This window comes from Melanerpes formicivorus, unplaced genomic scaffold (genome assembly GCF_026170545.1).
Source record: "Melanerpes formicivorus ecotype bairdi unplaced genomic scaffold, bMelFor1.0.p_v2 SCAF_70, whole genome shotgun sequence".
Classification (NCBI taxonomy): domain Eukaryota; kingdom Metazoa; phylum Chordata; class Aves; order Piciformes; family Picidae; genus Melanerpes; species Melanerpes formicivorus.
In genome coordinates, this window is record NW_027142422.1 from 2,912,780 (window position 1) to 2,934,407 (window position 21,628).

The 21,628-nt window shown below is 44.1% G+C and overlaps 1 protein-coding gene across 2 annotated transcripts in view; it reads right to left on the reverse strand.

Moving 5' to 3' along the window:
- Window positions 1-21,628, reverse strand: part of SHROOM2 (shroom family member 2) — a 109,437-nt gene that overhangs the window by 33,955 nt on the left and 53,854 nt on the right. Inside the window, exons 3-4 of one of the 2 annotated variants that reach the window (XM_068163165.1) lie at window positions 7,720-7,851; window positions 728-3,341 (exon numbers count right to left, since the gene is read on the reverse strand). In XM_068163165.1, the coding sequence (XP_068019266.1) occupies window positions 728-3,341; window positions 7,720-7,851 (2,746 nt within the window). Of the gene's footprint in view, window positions 1-727; window positions 3,342-7,530; window positions 7,688-7,719; window positions 7,852-21,628 lie in introns of those variants that run through there. The other variant, XM_068163166.1, reaches the window with a different exon arrangement.

Genomic DNA, 21,628 nt, shown 5'->3' on the forward strand with positions numbered 1-21,628 from the left:
ACCTCCCCTGTCACCTGTTAACCATTCCCTAGCTCTGCTCAGTTAAAAATTAACTTGGTATTTACTTGCAAGTTGAGTAGGCATTTGCCATCTAAGGAATAAACTTATACATTTTCAACCAAGAAAACTCACATAAAGTAACACCCTAAGCAATCTCATTTGTTGCTGTAGTGTAGTCTTAACATGAACAGTCATATTTTTAATCTCTAAACTTTATTATACAGAAGTTTTGCCCTATATAGCTTCCGTGTCAAGCAAGTTTAGAAGAGGAAATCCATGGAAAAAGATTAGACCATTGACAAAATTGGACAGAAGATGATTATAATTTCCACTTGGAACATAATTTCAGAGAATTGAGAGCCTTAAAATGGGGAAGGCACTCACACCAATGAAGAAAAAACTCTGGATAGAGATTACATTGATCCTCCTGTATCTCCACTGTGAAAAGAGAGGCTATTATCAAATCAGTCAGGTTTTCTTACACCTGGCTGCAATACACATGTAATTACTTGATCCAACCGCTCTTTGCTACACTCAGTTTCTGTGCAATACCAACTTTGATCCCCTAAATTTTAATTATGAGAGCTACCTATTTAACAACTGTTCCCTGGCAAAAGGCAGACACCATACTACACTGTGTTCCTAGGCTGCTAATGTTCATAAAAATCATCTCTTTCGCCCTCCACCTTAGGCAATTGAAAGGATAATGCAAAACCAACACCTGTACCTGTTTGTAGAAATCAGTAGAAGGGGATGATCGAGACCTCTCATGGATGTACTGGGGTTTCTCATGTTGTTCGTGGCCTGCATCAAGGATATTATCAGCCGAGTGGTACTTTCCTGAGCTCCTTGTCTCTGCTGGCTTTCGCTGCTCCTTCCACGATGCCTGGTACTCTGCAAAGGTTCCCAAGCGCTGTGGCTTTTCGGATTTCCCAGCCTTATTGGTGCTAGTGTGGTGGACATTATCTTTTAAAGCATGTGCAGTTTCAAGTCCAGCAGAGGCTGCCCAACCTCTTCTCTCATACCATGACTCCTCTCCCTCCTGTCCACTGTGAGCTTTCCTATCTGGCCCCTCAGACTGCCCCTCAGCTAGACTGTGGGGAGCTGGTTTCTGTGCCAATTTCCTATAAGCAGGCTTACTTGTTTCTTCAAAAAATTTCCACCTGTCTGCAAATGAGCCCAGGGCTTCTTCAGATGTATTTGGATGGCAATGAGCATGGTACTCGTCCTCTGACATCCCCACCTCATTCATCTTCTCTGGTTCAGAGTAAGATTTCAGTTTTTGATCTGTTGTAAACCTTTTCCTGGCTCCGATGCGAGAAACGTGATGAGCACCACTCCCTGTGGGGTTTGGTTTAGCTTGTGTAGCCTCCAGGCATTCAGATACATCTTCAGAAACCAAAGCCAATAATGAAGAGTTGTAACTTCCAGTTTTCCGCTCGGGTGACCTGGGGAGATAATCAGCAGGGCTGGGCTCCAGGTCCCGCCGCTTGAAGGACGTTGCTCTCAGAACCCTGGCCTGCGCTTCCTTGAGGTGATCTTTGTAGGTGCTGGTAAAGTTAGTGTCTGGGGAGGTGGTGACATCTTCTGCTGAATCCGGCTTCCAGGTATCATTGCACTCCTCTGTTTCAGATGACACTACTAATGTAGCAGTGCTTCTACTTTTCTGCAGCTTTGCTCTCCTCATTTGGATTTCATTTCTCAGGGTGGTTGCAAAACGATCGCTCCTTCGTGCCTGTTTAGACAAGTGAGTGTCAAAGGGGGCCTGTCGCTCTGTTACCACTTCTGGGCTGTTGCCAGATTGGCTTTTCCCTTCCTGAGCTAAGGAGTGCAACATTGGGGTCTTTTGAGGAGAAATCTTATTACTCTCATCTTTCCCCCACCTACAATCTTTCTGAGCGGATCTGTTTTCAGGGGCAAGGGCACAGGCCTTTACACAGTCCTGTTGACTGTACTTAGTTTCACTTTCCTCAGAGCTGCTCTCAAACTTTTTCTTTTGTCCAGACTTTTCAGTATAATTGGGCTTTTTAACTTCTTCTACTACAGCACACCTAGCATCACACTCCCTGTCCACTGGATAATGAGTATTGTTCTCACAGCCTTTCAGCGAAGATTCAACAGACTGTTGAGGTAGATAATATTTTGGTTTCTGGACCATCATGACGACTGCAGGACTTTCGTGAGGTCCAAATGACGCATCAGACCCCACTGCAGGTTTCCAGATGTCATCCTTGAGTTGCAGAGGCTTTGAGCTTCCCTGAGCAGGCTGTTTTGCTGTCACACAGTAATAGCGACTCTGTCCAGTGTTGTCCATCTTCTGTTCAGCAGCACTGTTTGAAGTAGAGGAAGCGTTGTAGCCATGAAAATGATCTGTAGGTATTTCCTGATTGCCACTGTAAGACACATAATGTTGCTGATCTTTAGATGCAGCTAAGATTCTGGCATTGTGACAAAAAGTGCTTTCATCACTGTACTGGTGCTGGTGGTGGTAACTGTAAGTAGGATGTGCAAACCGAACATCGGTGCTGGACAAGGATGACTGCAGTTTGTTCACAGCTCCTGTATTATTATTGTACCTTTCACCAGATGGAAAAAAAGTATGTTCTGAACTGAGATCAGATTTATAATTTGAGGTGCTGGCCCTCCCCTCACAGGCCCTGGAGGGCCGACGCTGCTGCTCCACAGTTTCCACGTTCCAGTCACTCCTGGGCTGAGACCGGCTCAGGGCTGTAAAGTGCTGCATGCTGGCACCCTCTGAGTACACAGGGCCATGGGCTTTCTCATGGCCCTTGGTAGCAGCAAAGCTGTCACTGCGAAGAGGTGGAGGTGGTGGGGGAGGAGATGAAGACTTTTTCTTATCAGGAACATACCACACAGGCCCAAAACTGGATCTTCCAGTGCTAGCGAGCTTGCTATCTGCATGTTCCTCTGTTCTAGGATTTCTGTTGCTCTCGTATTGGATGGAAGCCGGCAAATACCCAAGCTTGTCCTCCATTCCACTGTTGTCATTCAAGAACTGGCCAGACTTGTTTCCGTGCTTAGCAGTCTCCCAGTAGCCTACTTTGCATAGCATGTTCTCTGTTGATGAAGCATCTGCACTGGATAGAGTGTGGTCAGGGGTGCTAGAACTTGTGGAGAAAGAACCATAGGCTGAATCCCGTTTACTTTGGTTCCCTAGATGATCAATGCTACTATTAGACCTTGCAGAAGAAAGTCTTCCATACTGGGCTACTTGTGGAGTGTGGTCCCAGCTGTCCATGCTCCCCAAAGAGCTGAACTGATCAGAAGTGCGATGTAGACTTGACTGTTCCCACGAGTTGGACAGGTCATGAGAAGAACTACTACGGTAGAAAACAAACAAAAAGCTTCAGCATAAATAGGTCAGTTAAAAAATGACACAACTGTAAGCATACAGACACCAATTTTACTCACATTGGTTAAGATCCATCTGTGTAACAGCTACTGAAGAAAAGCAACTTCTGATTTTTTTCATACAAAGTCTTTGTACTCTGACATGGATTCAAAGCTCCAAACTTTAGTATCCAGCCCCTTTAGAAGTTTACCAAGGACTGATACCTATTTATCTCCTAGAAGGCTCCCTTCTTCCTCTGCAAACTGTTGATTTTGCTAAGTTTACTTTTAAACAAATCTGGTTTGAGCTCCACTAGCTCACTCTTTCCCAGGACAAATATCAAATTAATTTATTTTACAGGCACCCTGATTCTTCCAGCTGTTACACTCACATCCTTCCCTCTTCACCTCACTCTGAACTTCTCCAGCCCACAAAGTTACTCCCTTATCTGGATTATCCAAATCTGCCCATCCATTTAATACTTTAAATGGAGGTACACTACGAGCATTTTCCCCAAATGCCACCATTTTAGTTCTGAGCCTCCACAGGCACTTTAATGTGGCTTCAAATCACTCTCAGGTTGGCACTCTGCTGTGGTTTTGGCTGGGATACAGGTGATTTTCTTCCTAGTAGCTGGTGCAGTGCTGTGTTTTGGATTTAGTGTGAGAATACAACAACGTCATTCAATTCCACTCAGTTCCACAACACTGAGAGGAAAATACCAGGAGGAGATGCCAGAGCAACATAAGCTTTGCTTGACCAAAACTAAACTTCTGACCTTCCTTCAAAAATCCTCACCACCACCAGTTCCTCTCTGCCACTCTTTCCTCTACAGAAATGCCATTGTTGCATTTCCTCTGCATCATCTGCCCAGGATGCACTTCAAAATCTTGCTGCTTCTGTTGTTTTCCTACCAAATAATTTCTGTTCTTTTCTTTCTTGTCTATCTTTCACAGAGTGCCCACCTCCTGTCAATCCAGCACACTGATACTGAGACGATAGCCTTTCACATCTCCCTGTTTGAACTTCATTGGCAGCCCTTCCTGCTTTTATATACTAAATTCAGATTCTTGCCCTTGCATGCAAAGCCTCTTGGTAGAAATCCCAGAACTATTTCACTTCCCTGTAGCTATAATTATATGAAGCATCTATCAAATCTTGTACAGTAAAGAAGCCTGTGAAAGCTAGCAATGAAATTAGATTAGTCCACAGGAAAAACACCAAGAGTGACAGAGATGTTCACTTGTCCTGCCAAAAATACTGCAGACATCAACTCAACATGTTTTTGGACTTCAGTATCAAGATGAGAACTGTTTCTATCACCCCTAGACATAGTTTACAGCAATTGATGTTAAATAAGAGAAGGTATGCTTTGTGCTTACTTTTACAAAGCCTTTTATTAACAAGACTCTAGCACTGGACTCACCCTGTGGGCTTTTTTGCTCACTTTTTATTTCCAGCATTTTAAGCCATCTTGCTGAATACTTAAGGAGGTCTCAGTTGCCATCTTAGGCAGCTGCTGTGCTTCACATAAAGTGTCTTAGTCATCATTTGTATCTCCTTCATTAATGAAGAATATAAGCCAGATATTGCTAAGAATTGCTGATATTTTTCCTCCTCTTCAGCACTATAGAGATACTTGGCATTGATTAAAATAAAGATGACACCCATGCAGGAAAGCCTCCATTTACAAGTCTCATGTAGGTTTGCTCATATCAGATGTGATCATCAGCACAAGAGGTCAAAGCTCTGTTAGGAAATGCCTAACAAAAACCCAGCAGATGCAGCAAAAGCTTCAAAGAAAGGACAGGAATGTTTCTGATCCTGTGCTACTGCAAAGCATGGCCTCCTGTGGTCTTTTAACTGTGGGGTAATCCAGCTGCAGGGTACCCTATTCCCTCTCCCCAAACCACACATACATCCTGCTTGGAAGGGAGGCAAAAGAATCTCTCCCTCTGAACTCTCCATGTTTTACAAATGATTTACTTTTCACACTCAGAAGGAATGCAGTCAAGTACATTCAGAAGAGATTTCAGGCTATGAATACAAATCTTAGATGCTTAGCTCAAGGAAGGCAAATAACTTCCAGAAATAGCCCAAGGATGGGATCCTCGGGCTAGAAATAGCCTGGGGCATGGATATTTCTATTATCTCTTTGCATACTGCTGCTTTCAGCTGATTGCTGAGCCTCCAGTTCAGCTTGGGTGCTTCTCAGTTTGTGAACTGTACTTCCAAAGTGGGGAAGCTCTGAAGTGGCTCACCTCTATGAGCAGAGCCAAAGAAAACCCCTCTGCAACTGGGATCCTCAGAAATACCCAGATCCTTGGTCTGGCACTCTGTGAACGCTGGGCCTCCAGCAGCAGCAGTTTGAAGACACAGGATGTTAGGGGCTGGAAGGCACCTCTGGAGACCGAGTCCAACCCCCCCTGCCAGAGCAGGACCATGCATCCAGATGAGTCTTGAAAGCCTCCAAAGAAGGAGACTCCACAACCTCTCTGAGGAGCCTGTTCAAGTGCCCCATGACCCTTACTCTTAAGAAGCTCCTCCTCATGTTGAGGTGGAACTTCCTGTGCTGTAGTTTATATCCATTGCCCCTTGCCCTATCACAGGGTGCAACTGAGCAGAGCCTGTCCCCTCCCTCTTGACACACAGTCCTCAGAAAACTAGAAACATTCATTAAATCCTCTCTCACTCTTCTCTTCTCCAGATGAAACAGACCCAGGTCTTTCAACCTCTCCAGTCCTTTAATCATCCTTGTAGCCCTCTGTTGGACTCTTTAGAGTAGATCCCTGTCCCTCCTGAACTGGGGAGCCCAGAACTGGATGCAATATTCCAGGTGAAGTCTCACCAGGGCAGAGAAAAGGGGGAGGAAAACCCCCCTCGATCTGCTGGACATGTTCTTCTTAATGCATCCCAGGATATCACTGGCCATCTTGGCCACAAGGGCACATTGCTGTCCCTTGGACAACTTGTTATCTGCCAGGTCACCAAGTCAGCTCTGGCATCAAAGCTGTCTTGCACAACAGACACCAGGACTGATACATCTCCCAGATACATCACCTTTCTAGTGGGTAGCACAAGCATAGTGGCAGTGCCCTGGTATTAAACTGTGCTAAAGCCACCAAATGTTTCAGCAGCATCTGGGGAAGCAGAATTTGTTTGGGTTATTAGCATTTGCATCTACCAGCAGTCACTTCTACTTCTAACATGGAGAGGGTGATGATTGCTTTGTTTACCTCCCCCTTTTCCTTTACACCCACAATTTCCTGCCCAAAGTTCATTGCAAACTGGCTTTGAACCAACCCTTTTTTCTGTTTAATTATGATTTGCGCAGCTCCTACCAAATCACACTTTGAGACGTGAAAGTAAAAGATTACAAGACACAGGGTACAAGGACATGCATCAGGAGGAGTAGGAAGCATTTATTGATTTACAGCTTGGTCAGAAGACTCAGTAGACTGAAAGCAGAAGCACTTGAGTTAGCAGTGCAGCCAGCAACACTGTGCAGATTTCAGAAACTCCTGAATTTTCTTTTACTGTCTTCAAGCCTATAAATCCAATTCAGCCTGCCTACATCAGCCTATCTACATCCCTACATCAGTGTAAACCAGTGATAATTGTAACCAAGGATTTGAGAGACATGTCCTAAACACTTCTGCTAATGAAATATTATACAATGCATTAAACCCCCTGTCTGTCTACCCATTACCATTCATGCTCTCTTCAAGGGCAGAGAGCAAGTTATTTTAAAGACAGGAGAAAGAAAAACAATGTAAAAATGACAGGAAAAGTAAATTACAACATGTGAACATTCTTCTGTTTTAACTAACAATAAATTAACATCAACCTCATCTGATTACTCCAGTACACAAGCAAGAGTACAGCTGCAGGAGAGATCAGATTACAGACAGTTTGAACAAACGCAGTAATACCTTAAAGGCCACAAGGAAAACATCCTCTACTCTCCCTTTAGGAAAGGGCTTTTTTAGTAGTCTGAAACAATGTGTTTCCATTTCTCCTCCCTTTACTATTTCACTTAAACTATAGTAATTTGGATGGGCTTGGTTAGTTTTTGGCTTTTTTTCCTTACAAAGGCTTGCAATTGTACCAGTGGACACTGAAGGAAAAACAGAGCAAGAAACATAACCTTCTGCTTGTCTTTAAAGTCAGTTTCTTACCTTTCAATCACACGCACATAGCACACACCGTTTGTGAAATCCACTCATCTGTATGCCAGACTTCCCACGCTCCCCTTTTAGAATACAACCATTCTGCAGTCATGGCTTTAGAAACACCCCACAACATGACCTACATCACCACTGCCTCACCGTTGGAGCTCAGTGCCTGTACCCGGGGCAGAGACTCACCTTGCATGGTAGCGCGAGTGCCAGGAAGTACAGGCACTGGAGGAGGAAAGGTGTGACGTGGCCATCTCAGGTTGACTTTCTGTAAATTTGGTTGCATGCCAGGAGTGAGGCCTGCAGGCTAGGTCATTTCTTCTGAAAATAAGAACAGCAGAGGGTTCTAATTTAATGCAAGCAAACAGTTCAGTAAGGTAACATGCAGCAGGGCAGCAGTCAAATGCTACACAGATAGGACAGAAGCACAACGACTTTAAATGACAGAAAATGAGACAACTTCCTAATGCATGCCAGGTTTGAAAAGACACCAGTATTCCTTCAAGTGCTCAAGGTGCAGTGAAACATCAGTCCTCTTCCAAGGGCTGTGCTGGGGTGTTTTAGGGGTCATTTTTTTATTACTATTTATTTTGGGGCTGGGGTACTTTTTATGAGGGGTGGAGACAGGCAAACAAGTTTTAAAGACCTGACACACGCAGAGCATTAGCAGTCAAAGCTAAGCAGTAGCTTACCAATCTTTTACAAGATGACAACAGCACAGTAGGGCCTTAGCAAGGTCTTACTACAGGTATGTGCTTGTGGGTGGAGGTGCAAAGAAAAGAGTGAATAACAGGAAAGAATAAAGCCATGGACACTGTTTCATATAAGTTAGTAAGTGATAGAGCTTCAGCCAGGTTCTGCTTCAGCTCTCACAATATTTGGTCCCCCAGGTATGCATGGAGTTTTGTTTGTTTATTTGCTTTTATGTGTTTGGGGAGTTTGTTGTGGTTTGGTGGTGGTGGTTGTTTGCTAGGCTCTGTTTGGTTTGGAGGTTTTTAAATACACCTCAAAGATAGCTCAGCAATTCACGTCAGTCCCCAAATATCTACCTGGATATCACCCCAAAATGCACATGCTCATGGACTTAAAGAAATCCCTTCTAAGAAGTACAACAGTAAGTTTTTAGAGCTCAGTACCTTGCAAACCTTCAAAAGTGCTCTTCTGCCCCTTTCTTGTGTTCAGGAATTAGTAACAGCAGCTTGCAGTTCTTTCCAAGGACTTGCTGTTCATAATGCCTCTCGGCACTCAAGAAATAAGTGCATTCTTTTTTCCGCAGTGTTAAATAAACTTTCTGTGTGGAATTTGGCTACTTCTGTTTCAGTGAGCAGATGCTGAGCATAGGCCATTTGTTTAGACCCTCTCAGTTGCTTAGAAACAAAGCAGGAACTTACTGAAGGTAATTCATCCTGCCCTTCTCTTTGGCTTACCTGGAGGAAGTGTAATTTAAAATTTGGGCTAGGTATAGGTGAGACAAACACCTTCCAAGTCACAGTCTGAAGCAAATGACATACTGCAGGACCTTAGCTCTTGAGGGATATTTATGCTCTTATGTATTTATGAAGTTTGTTACTGCAAGGTTAAAAGATTTCTTTAAGTTACTGAAGTAATTTGCTAAACAGAGGAACTGTTCCCTATTTTCAAACCGAACTCTCAAGGCAGTTCTACCTTTTTTTGCTCATTTCCCCACTTTATAAGTTTGGGTTACTGGAGAGCCACTGGCGTTACAGAATAAAATTAAAGGTTATCATAAACCCAGTATCTTCAAAACTGGTTCAATAGAGGTTCAATAGGATGCATGGCTTTTTGCAGTACACTCAGGAAGATCTGGTGAATTCAGTGATGAATTGCCTTTCCAAACTCTGCATGCAAGATTACAAATGGAGAATAATTCTACAGGGAAGCTGTAATTGCTCTAAGAATTGCAGCATCGTTGCTGTCACCAAGAACAATAAAAAAGGAGTAGTAATTGTTTCCATAAAGTAAAGCTTATTCTTCCCAGCATGACAAAACAGCAACCAGTTCAGCTGAACATCGCTGTGTTCTTCATTCTGGGTAGGGTATGGAATTCAGAGAGAAAGTGGAGAAGCCCCAGTACCCTCCGTTTGAAACAAGTACAAAAGATTCAGCTCAGTCCTGTGATGATGGACTCCAGACAGTCCTTGCAGATTCCAAAGGCTCCAAGACTGTGTTCCAGTACTTAAAAAGAAATTGTTCCACTGTTCAGCTGCACAAAGCAAAGGGTTTTTCCCTTACAGCTCCTCCCTAGTAGTACTGATATCAACTCAGCAAATGACAAGGTACCTATTTAGACAAATTCAACAGACCTCCTAGGCATCGGTGCAGCAAAAAGCTTTTTCTACTATGAAACAATTACTTTTCTATGAAGCACCACTAAGGAAACACAAGACTAAAAAATCTACCACAACACAAACAAAATTTGGAGCCTATGGCAATGCAGGTTGGGAAGGGAACTTCTGCAATGGTTTTTCTACAGGCTTGGCAGCTGGTAGGAGGAATCCAATCAGTGGGAAGGTACAGAAGGGTTGCACTTGTGACATCAGTCCTGTACCTCATGGAACTTCTCAAGATCTTCATAAGATAGTTTCTTGCTATATGAACATCACTTTCAGATGGCATTTTCTGTGCTACAACATCCACCAGCACTTTCATCTTCCTGAGCAGCCGAGCAAGGGGAGGAACAGACTGAACTGAGTTGTGACATGAGACAAGTCAAATGGGCAAGAACTTAGCAGCTCTGTTTTATTTTTGCAGTTTGTGGGCACATGTATATTTTGGAGTGGGTTTTGTTGGGTTTTGTTTGTTTGGTTTTTAAACCATAGTCCTAAAAATCTCCAAATACTGGTGGGACATCTAGATAGTGGAAACCCATAGAAACCTGCTTTCAACGAAGTTCATGCCAGGACTAGAAATGAATTTACTGTCCATCACAACAATGCTTTCTGGTGGATTCTCACTATTTAATTACATTTATTATGTCCCACACTTCAGGAAACACTTTTTTTTCTAGTATGTGGAGCACAGCATGAATATTGGTTCTAAAACCCTGCACAAATGGATAGAAAGAAAAGATTAAATGACTCAAAACAGAAATATTTTGGAGGCAGCTAAGGATGCTGGAAGCTAAACATTCTAATGTAATAGTCTAATTCTAATATTCTAATACATATTCTAATGTAATATTGCTATATTAATTCTGAGTGACAGAATGAGATCATCTGAAGCTACAGCCCAGAAACCCCTTAGCACTAACAGAAGCACTAATGGCAGTGTTTCTCTGAGCGTGTCATTCTACCAGTGCTTTGAAAAAACCTCTCAAAGCCAAATACTGATAAGCTTTGAAGATACAATGCAAAGGGGAACCCCCCCAGTTTTAAACTACTATATGCAGTCTCTTAGAGAGTGGTCTCAATGGCCTGCATGCAAATACTTCAGTAATAAAACAGTCTTCCCAGTCCAGTTTTTTTGAGTAAATCTGTGTTTTTAGTTACTGCTTGGAAGCCATTAAGAAAGACATTCTGAATTTCAAAGGCTACAGCATTTAGACATAAATGTTTAGATTGATGCAGCAATATTGAGGAGGTTGACTGGATATGAGGGAGAGGGGGAGACAGTGAAGGTGAGAAGGGAGAGGGAGACAAAGAACACCGGACAAGCAAATCTGTGTAAATAATACCAAAAGTCAGAAAAACCCTGTCATTTAAAAGTAAACAGGAATAAAGTAACTGAACTACTTCAGCATACAACAGTATTAACAAATAGGAGCCATTTTCTGGTTTCAAACACATTCTGAATTCTTCCAGGTACTGTTCAGATGACCACCTGGCAGACTCAGAGCTGTGTATTATCCCCTCCTGCCTCTCTACAGAATTTATTTTCATCTACAAAAGAGCACTTTGTGGTGACCTTGTCACAGAGGCTTTTGCACTTGGGAGTCCCAGAGGCAAAGGATGGACAGTTCCAGGGACCTGTGCCCAGCTGGAAAGCAACTGCCAGACATTATTTGTCTATTAACCCTTCGTTCCAGCCCCCTGATGACTCGAAGACGGAATGCCTAGCTGCTGGCTCACACGTAGGCGCAAGGCTGCAAACCCATCGCCACAAATAGTGCCAGCAGCAGAGGACAGCGGCTGTACCATACTCGTGAAATAGAAACTTAGCTCTTCATCCCTCTCATCTATCTTGTTAATGCCCCCTTCCCTTTAGCTCAGTGGTGACATACCCACCCAGAGGCACTGACCCCTCTCAAGAAGCAGCTAATGAACAGTTCCTAGGACGATTCCTCAGGTAAAACTTGGGGAATGTGAAAATGAATAGTCATCCTACCGGGGCATTTTAACCTGGGCTGCCCAGCCGCTTCCCCTTTTAAAGGCTGTCTCCTGTTACATCGTGTCCTTATATTGCCTGAAATTTACTGATTCGTATGACGGCTGCTCACGTTACATTTAAATAATTCATCTAAACGACCGAGGTCCTGGGGGGGGAAGGAAATTCCCCTCCGGCTCACGAAACGCCCCCAGCGCCGGCTGTCAGCCACACCGATACAGGCAGCACGCAGCCGCCACGAGGAGGTCTCCACACCCCTGCCTGCACAGGGCGCACCGCACCGCCCCCTGCCGGCGGCAGGCAGGACTCTAACCCTCGCCTGCCCCCTGCTGGCCCGGCGAGAAAGCACCGCCCCTCACAGCGAGGGCAGGTCCGCCGCTCGCTTTCTTCTTACTACTGCAATTTCTCATGCTAATTAACCCGTCCTCGGGCCACGAAAGCGGCTGACGTCAAAGTGCTGTGACCCCAAAACACCGCATGGTTACTGCAGCTCTCCGACTGCAGAGCTCACAGCACCACTTGCCATGTGAGGCGCTGGGAAAGGCTGGCCGGGGACCTTGCAGACGCCCTTCCCTCCAAGCCAGGCTGGATGGGGCTTGGAGCAACTTGACTCAGTGAAAGATGCCCCTGCCCATGGCAGGGGGGTTGGAACTAGATGATCTTTAAGATCCCTTCCAGTCCAAACCATGCTGTGATTCTAACTAAATACTAATCATTTACAGTCAGGGTTCCTATGGCACATCTAACCAAAACCGGACATTTGATGCCAGTCCTTGCAGATACAATGCTTCCTTCTGTGCATCTGCATCAGCTAGACTAGGAAATAAAATCTGAGTTTAAACAAGAATTCCCATGTTTTGCTGATGTAAAAGGAAGGCTGAATTAGGGCCTCTGTCAGAACTGAGCTGCATCTACAAAAAACCTGTTGCATAATTCTCAGAGTTAAAAACAGCATAGTGATTATTTGCATTACAGATGCTGTAAATACATATATATAATATTCAGATCTCAGTTATTTTAGTTTCTACACAACACAACCTGCAGATCACTGTTTCACAGTATAGTCTACATGTTTCAAGGTACAGTGTCCCTGCAAGCCCCAGACTTTCAGAACCAGGCAAATGTACTTAAACTGAACAGTTGCTATCACAAGAGTCTCCTCCCTCCATTCACAGAATCATTTCGTTTGCACAAGGCCTTTAAGAGCAATCGAGTCAAACTATTCACCAAGATGCAACTCAAGACTTTTCATCAGTGAAGCAATGCCTCTCTCTGGTATTCTGTTTTTAACATAGCCCAAGCTCACATTTCCATAGTTGCAGCAGGAGAGCCCACACTACTTAGTTATTTTAAACCATGCCTATAACCAGGAATTTGTCCTGATTCCAGCATAAGGTAAATCTCTACAAGACTGCCCTGCCTGCATGCCTAGGATGCACATAGATAAAGGTCAAAGGCACAATTCACAGGGATTCTTTCACAAGAAGCACACTTGGATGCTGCTCATACTGAACAGCACACCTCACAAGGTGCCCTCTGATTGTTTCAAAGCTAAATAAACCAAGTCACACCACAACTGTTTGTCCTACAGAAAAAATTCCTCTCACACCTTGTAAAGATGTCTAGTTACAAAGGGTATTGCCCTGCTCCAGCCTCACAAATCGACTATGAGGTCAATCTTTGGGATCATCTCAGCAAGCCACTCATCCATTGTTTTTAAGTCTGTGTAGAGAAAATGTCAAGAATGTGCTGTGACAACACAGGTGCTATTGCTTGTCCCCCTATAAATCTCAAATGGCTGATTTCCCAGCTTTCTCACCCCCTTTAAAACAACACTAGGCCAGACATACCAACACCTCATAATTTTGTTTCTAAATCTCTACTGTTTTTTGCAGTTCACCAATCTTGTGTTCACTAGATTAAGGCACAGTGCAATTAAGTGGGCATACAAAAATACCCATTGTAAATAAACTACTAAATCAATTTGAATTCAATTTAGGAGAAACATTATTGGATTGTTTTAGTCTTCTGAATCCTTGGTAGAAAAAAAAAAAAAAAGAAGGAGGTGTTTACCAGCAGGGGCCTAAAATAGTAACACATTAATAATGCCACTGGTTTTATCCCCAAAAAATAGTTTCCTATCTTTTTTCTTGTCCTCTTGAGAAGGCCTCATTCAGCTGCCTAACCTGGGCACAAGTCAAGTTGCTTCACATTACATTAGTTATGTCTGGTTGTTCAGTCTGGAGTGGAAAAGACTCCAGGGAGCCCTTCTTGTGACCTTCCAGTATCTGAAGTGGGCTACAAGAAAGCTGGGGAGGGACTTTTTAGGATGTCAGGGAGGGACAGGAATGGGGTGGATGGATCCAAGCTAGAGGAGGGGAGATTTAGATTGGATGTTAGGACGAAGTTGTTACCCATGAGGGTGGTGAGACACCGGCACAGGTTGCCCAGGGAGGTGGTGGAAGCCCCATCCCTGGAAGTTTTTAAGGCCAGGCTGGATGTGGCTCCAGACAACCTATCCAGTAGAAAATGTTCCTGCCCATGGCAGGGGAGTTGTAACTGGATGATCCTTGAGGTCCCTTCCAACTCTCACAATTTTATGATTCTATGAAGTAAACCACAGAAAGGCCTCTAAAAACATTCATATGAAAGGATTCCCTTCGTATTACAACTCCCACAGTGTATTCTGAAGTGAACCTTCACTGTCTGTCATTCCTAAGCAATACAGATGATACAAAACAATTACACACACACACATGCATCTATACATACCAGCATGTCTGTGCAGTATGTACACACATACTGCGTTATAGGCAAAGTCACTTCTCAGGCTTTTCAAAATTCAAAGCACACCCACAGCTTCTGTGTCCAGGCTGATGGGTTTGCACTTCAAACACTGGATTTCAGCCTTCCCAATATACTGAAGGACTGCTAAAAGCTGTCCTACAGGCCACATCAGAATTTGTCTCCATGTTTCTTTCCGGAGCATCACAGCCTGAACCACTTTGTTCCCTTTCTGTAAGGTAGTTCTACTGCCTTGCACACAGACTCAGCCTTGTTTGCCTCAGCTTCCCTCTTGGTGAGGATAAATAGCAGCAATTCAAATGTTTTTTCTGAAGTACACCACCATTCACACTGTCTATCCTGGAGAGTCTTAAACATCCTTTCAAACAGAGCCAGGAAATCTGCGCTTTGTTTGGGTGAGCCACACAGTGATGGCCAAGAGCCAAACCCAGGGGTCCTTCCCACTTTGAGGCAGAAACATCAGGACTTGAAATTTCAAACTAACTGTGTGGACATACCTTTACAGGGATTAAACCTAAAACGTGTAAAATGCCTGTTCATGGTCAGAAATAAACCTGGAAAAGTACTGGTAAACACCCCTGTGGTGAATATTTTAAGGCAATGACTTTCACATCTGGAGATCTAAAATGAGCTTCACAAAACACCACACCCCATCTCCTCTCTTTCACACTTACTCCCCAAATACCAAGAAATGCCTGAATGGAACTTTATTTGGGAGGAAAGCTTGCTGAGGGTAGCTGTATTAGGTATCTGCTAAAGATTAAATGGAAATGCTGTCACAGTATGAGAGAATAAATTTGGATGGAAAAGACGACTGAGCCCAACCATTTCACTTCATTATTGATTAAATGCTGCTTACACGAGATGAAAGCACACCCCAGTATGCCAGCACAATGGCCTAAGAAATGAATTTAAAGGTGAAGCTCCTAATATCAGCAACCATCAACAGCACATTACTGTTTGCTTGCCAGCTGTGCTGCTTTCCACAATAAACACAGGAAGTCTGACATATACAAATTCAGATGACTACTGTCAACACTTGAGCCATACCAGAGTCTTTGTTACAAGATGCTGCTTCTCTCCAGCAGCAGTGTGAGCCCCATCTGTTTGTCAGAACCAGCTCTCCTTGCAGATTAGCATCTAGTCTTTTGGGAAAATCCCCTGTGACAAACTTCACTGCAACGGGATGAACCAATGATGAAAACTAATCAGCTCAGTATTCGGAAAGAATTCTTCTGTGACCTCAGACAGCTGAGCCCTACTGCCTACATCTCTTTGTCCAGTGACAGCTGGATTAGCCACAGGAAAAAAACCCAAACACCCAGACATCCAAGACTGGGTACCTAACAGACACACAGCTGAAGGTGATGAACGACAGAGAGAAAGCAGCTGGAAGTCCCAAGCAACACTGAAACCCAGGTGTAGAAATTGAAAGAAAAAACCCCAAACTTGCCATCAAAAAGTCATGAGCAGCCTTGTCAGCCTAAAACACACGTGTGTCTGTCTTGGTGTACTCAGCTCTTTTCAAAGGTCACATGATTTTCAGCAGCAGCATTTATTGAAAACACATTCCAGGTGAAAATTGTGCCTGTTGTGGCTATTCCTACGTTCCCATCCTCAGATCAGAGCAAGCTCACACTCCTTTGCCAAGCTGGTGGCTACGCAATCTGTTCCTACCTCTGCCTTCACGCTGGCAGCCAGGTAGTGGGTCTACTGTAGTGTCAGAAGGAAAGTTGCAATGATAGAAGATGGTGTGGTAGTCAAACCCAAACCCAACGAACTCCTGACATACCCTGCAGTGGTAATAGAGCTTTCTCCAGCTGCAGATCTTAAAAGCATTACCTTGAGCTCTGTAAACTCTTGCACTCAACACTTCTGAATTCACAATACCGTAACTACAACCTTTTGTGCATAAAAACTAACCCCAGTACTTGCTCTTTCTTCAGGTGGGAATTAGTTATCCCATTTCCAAAACACGGGAGTCCCATTTGCACATAGAGGATGCAGCTCTCACGCTGAGATCACCACCACACTAAAAAGGAGGTATGGATGCCCTGACACTACAAGAGAAAGCATATGGAAAATACCACCAGCCAGCAGGACCAGTAAGGGAACTCATCACAAGCTTCTGGCCCAGATTAGCCTTCCCTAGCTGAAAGCCATTTCTAAACCTCTGTTGAACCCACGTTAGTAGTGGTGGCATAGAAACGCAGAGGAAAGTACGACCTTGATGATACGTTATGTGGTGAAGCTGTTCACAAAAAGGAATAGCTGAAGCAGATGCACTGCAGGAATGGTATTTAACAGCATAAATATTTAGAACAATGCTGCAGGTCTCCATTACCAACAATGGAGTCCTTTTTAGTCAGAAAAACATCGGAATAAGAAATAGAATCAACTCATCAGGCCTACAAAAAGTCTTTTTCCTCATCAATTTAAGAGATTACACTTGTTAAATATTCAGTATTGCTTCTCAAGCGATCATCACACCACTTAGGATTCTCAAGTCATCTTCCAAATAAATGCTGGCCATTCACACAGCATCCAGGACTCATTTGTTCCAGCTTAGCCATAACCGAGACAAAGGATGAGTGCAATACTTCAGAAAAAATTACAGTATTTTCCACACTTAGGAAGAAATGAACAAGCTTTTTATGCAGAAACCATTCCTGAAGGCATCTTGGTCTCAGAAGGACAGGAGGGATTAGAAAGAAAAAAGATTAAAGGGAGTAAAACAGGGGTAAAAAAGGCCCACAACCACAAACCCCCCTTCTGGACTACACACACAAGTGTATGTCAAAATGCATAGTACTTTCACCAAGTGTGACATTTGGTGATAGCTATGCAACTGTAAATCACTGTGATATATGGCATTAGTTTTATTGCTGTAATAACTATTTTCAGATTAAAAGAGACATTAGAGTTTGGCACATTACAGAGCTCATAATATGGGCATGAGACCTCAGCTGCCTTAACGTGTTGGAAGCCCAAGGCATAAGGCAGTTATAGTTGCACAATTATCATCTGAGGTTACCTCTCCCTCCTTACCTCAGCTCAAGTTTCAGCTGTTCTATTCCAAGCTGTATCCCCTTCTTAATCTCCAACGGATGACTGCAGCAGTACAATTTCAAACATACCTTCATCTAAGGTTCTTCCACTGGCAAAGGAAGGGTATTTTCCTGCAATTTCCTGGAGCATGACCTCCCTCTCCACCTACACCTGTTAACCAAGACCCAATTTTTCCAATATGCTGTGTGGAAACTCTTCCTTGAAATAGAGGGGATCTGCACAGGCAGGTACAACAATGTCAGTGCAGTCACTGCTGTCAACAAGACCTCCTACAAGCCTGTAGGGCTGCTGATCTCTGTCCTACCCTGAGAAAGGCCAGCCCATCGCCCTTAACTCCTAGAACAAAGACAGGGACTGCAGCAAGCCAAGTGAAAGAAAGAAGCCGGCTCTATGTCCTTGCTTCATCTCCTGATATTTTATTCTCTCAGACACAGAGCTGGACCACAACTGCAATCCTCTTTGCTACAAGACAGTGCTGATAAGGACAGAGTGGTGAAGCAAGACCACAGAACCAGGAATGGGTAAGAACAACCTTTCTTCCCCTGTACTGTCTCTCTTATGGGGGGTATCTGGGTCATTCACAGACAGTGCTGCTCTTGCACAAGGACCAGCATCTGTGCTTTGCCTCTGCACACAGTACCATACCTACAAGATACAGCCTTGTTCCTCTCTCTGGTCCTGCCCAAACCTTCCTCTCTCCATCACACATACAGAAACAGGGAAGTATGTCTGAATCCTGAAACCAGAGGGTGTAATTTCTTCACTCCTCTCAGTAGCATGAGACCCAGAAATGCAGACAAACTCTGACATTGACAAAAAGGCAATGCAGTAAATGGAAGTATATTGAAGTGGCAATACCTCTGCCAAAGATTTACCTGTAACACCCACCTTACCTCCTGCCCCAGACAAACAGCAGTGGCCAAGCCCCACACTACACCTCCAGCTCGGGCCTTAGGCAGGAGCTCCCAGAGCTGCCTGCCCAAGCCACTGGTGCAGGTGAGGAACCCCATCCAGTCCAGCCACTGCATCAACAAACTCAAGTCTTCAGTAAATGTATGCTGATCAAAGAAAATAAAACCTTGCTTAACGTATGAACTGCAACAATGCTGTTTTCCTTCATGTGGGTACCCTGCAAACATGTACCACAGTATCAATGTGCCTCCTTTTGAGCAGATGTATGGCAGCCTTAAAACACTGAAAAGCACTGCAGACTGGGAAGTTCAAAAGTGACCAGACAACTCTGATTCCTGCAATTCCCAGAGCAGAGCTGATTTTGTTTAGTGGATAGTATTCTTGCAGGCTTTTATTTTGCAGAAACTGAATGTGCCAAGACAAGCACCCAATTTAACATCATTAAAGTTGAAAGCTGGATTCAGTCACTTCATAGCAAAATAAAAGCTGCTTTCCAAAGACTGAAACTAGAATCACTTCACATCAGTAACAACACAAATCTTCAATAGACCATTCCTCTTCCAGCCTGCCTCACACCACCCTTTCAGATCTCAATCTTTAGACACTCTAATTATCACCACAGATAGTTTTACAGGAGTCAATCTGGCAAAAATAAAGAAGAAAACCTGCAAGCTGAAACGTGTGCTTGGATACAAAGAAGTCAATTCAGAAACCACCTCAATGTTTTCTAAGGTCAGATCAGTTACAAGGGATGACAAAAATAAGGGGGGGAGGCGGGGCTCTAGCTCATATTCATAGCCACTTTTGCTGCTAAAGCTTGTGCACTAAAAAGCTGCAGGGGCTATCAGCAGCCCTCTGAAGTGACTGAACAGTTTAGTGACTTAATTGGTCTGTACACCCTTCCCACATAAAGCAAGGTGTGGATCCAGATGCAAGGTATCTCTGGACAGTCCCATGACCAGTAACAATAATATATTCATGAGCACATTGTACCCCTATGACTATTTTTAAACCCAAACCAGCAAATATGTCTCTGCCTCACACTGAATACTCCTCTATCTGCATTATATGAACTAGATTTCTCCTTTTTCAGCTGGAAAACAAAACTGGTTTGTAACACTGATGGTAGGGTGGCACAGCTCTCTTCAGGGAAGTTTAAACAGCCTGGAAGAACAGAGGGTATCTTTCATCCATTGGAAAAGGCCACTGAGAGAGACACACTGAATACTACCTATGGGCTCCAAGTGATTAATGAAAGTCTAATATTTTATAGCTTTACTCAAAGTTCAGTGAGGTCAGCAGAAACATGTGATGCATTTTCTGTGCCAGCACTCTGCTGTGTATTATTATGCTTTGTTATAAACCAACAGTAATCTTCAAACATCACAGCTCTCCTGTGATCCAGGCCCACAAATATAACGGGCAGCTTCTGTCTGAGCAGCTCACCGTGGAGGGGAGATCCATTAGCCTCACTAGATTAAGGATTTCTCTAATGGAGCTAGCTGCTCTGTCTGGTCTCCACTAAGTAGATAGAGGCAGAAACATCCAGCACCCCACCTTCCCAGCATATGTGCTTGATGTGCAGGAAGCAGCAACTGCCTGACAGTGAGAAAGAAAGAAATCCTGCTCTGCCAAATGTATCACTTAGTACCCTCCCTGCCTTCCCAAAACTACATGGGACAAATGTTTTTTGTTTCCTCTTTGCTCACTACTTCATATTCCTCTCCTCCCTACAGAGAAATCCCATAATCTCTTCTTTATATTTACATGGAGGAACAAACACACACCGCTGGTCTCACACACGTATCAGTATGCTCATTTCCTCTTGCACTGTTCTGTGAAAACTCCTTTGCATCCTTGTGTAACCACTGTGTGTATCAACAAACAGCTCACTGCCTGAAACCCTTTCCCATTAAATTGTATTTTCACACCAATAAAAGCTCAAGACTGAAAAACTCTCAGGACTTTGTATTTTTAAGATTCACTAACAGACTGACTTGCAACAGTTATTTGTCCCATGCATATACATATACTGGGATGAAGAGTCTGGCCCAAGAAAACCATTTGAAGACCTCTTAGAAAGTAAGAACTGAAAATTACTCCAGTGCACAGCCTTCCTGGGAGGTGAGTGGTTTTGCTCAGCCACATAAATGATGCTGAAGTTGGGTCTGCAGGAGAAACAGGAGACAAATTGGCAAGCAAATCACAAAAGAGTCTTCAAGCAATTTCCTCCCCTCTGTCACACCTGCACACTCCACTTGCACAAGACTGTAGCAAAATTTTGACCAGACACATTGGAGACAGTCCTGTGCTGCTTCCCCTCACCCAACCACAGACAAGTTAATGAAGATACAAAAAGCCAAGAGAAAGGCACCCTGACCACTTGCTTATCCCTACGATGGGATGTAGGGAGCTGAGCAGGTGCTGGTGTCATGTGTCCTAGCCAGCTCAGCAGGAGCCTCCCCAGACCAGCACGGCCCTAGGTACCTACCCAGGCACCATGCTGGGCAGCACCTTCTCCCTAAGACCCCTTCCTCAAGACCCAAGCACGGATCCTGGCTGGTGGACAAGCAATGGGGCCCCAGCTGCAGGTTGGGACACCACACACAGGGTGCCAGTGGCACCCCTTGTTCACAGCAAAGCAGGCGACACTGGTGGAGCAGACCATGGGACACTGAAGCCCTCTGCAAGCCTGTCCCCCTCCTGCACTAATCCTCGCCACTGTGCCAGCTTAGGGGGATATAATTAGACTCACAAAGGAGCCTTGTTACTGCTCCCTGCTAAGAAGCCATAGCAGTTTTGATTAGTCATACCAGCAGCTCCACCCACCCACTCTGCTGAGCACTACCTGTGGAGCTCAGTGGGGAAAGGCTGAGCAGAGCTCAGAAAAGGAAACCAGAGAACTGTTCCTGGAGAAGGAAGAGGGAAGAAGGATTTTAACTTTTAATTTGAAGTGTTGTTTAACATG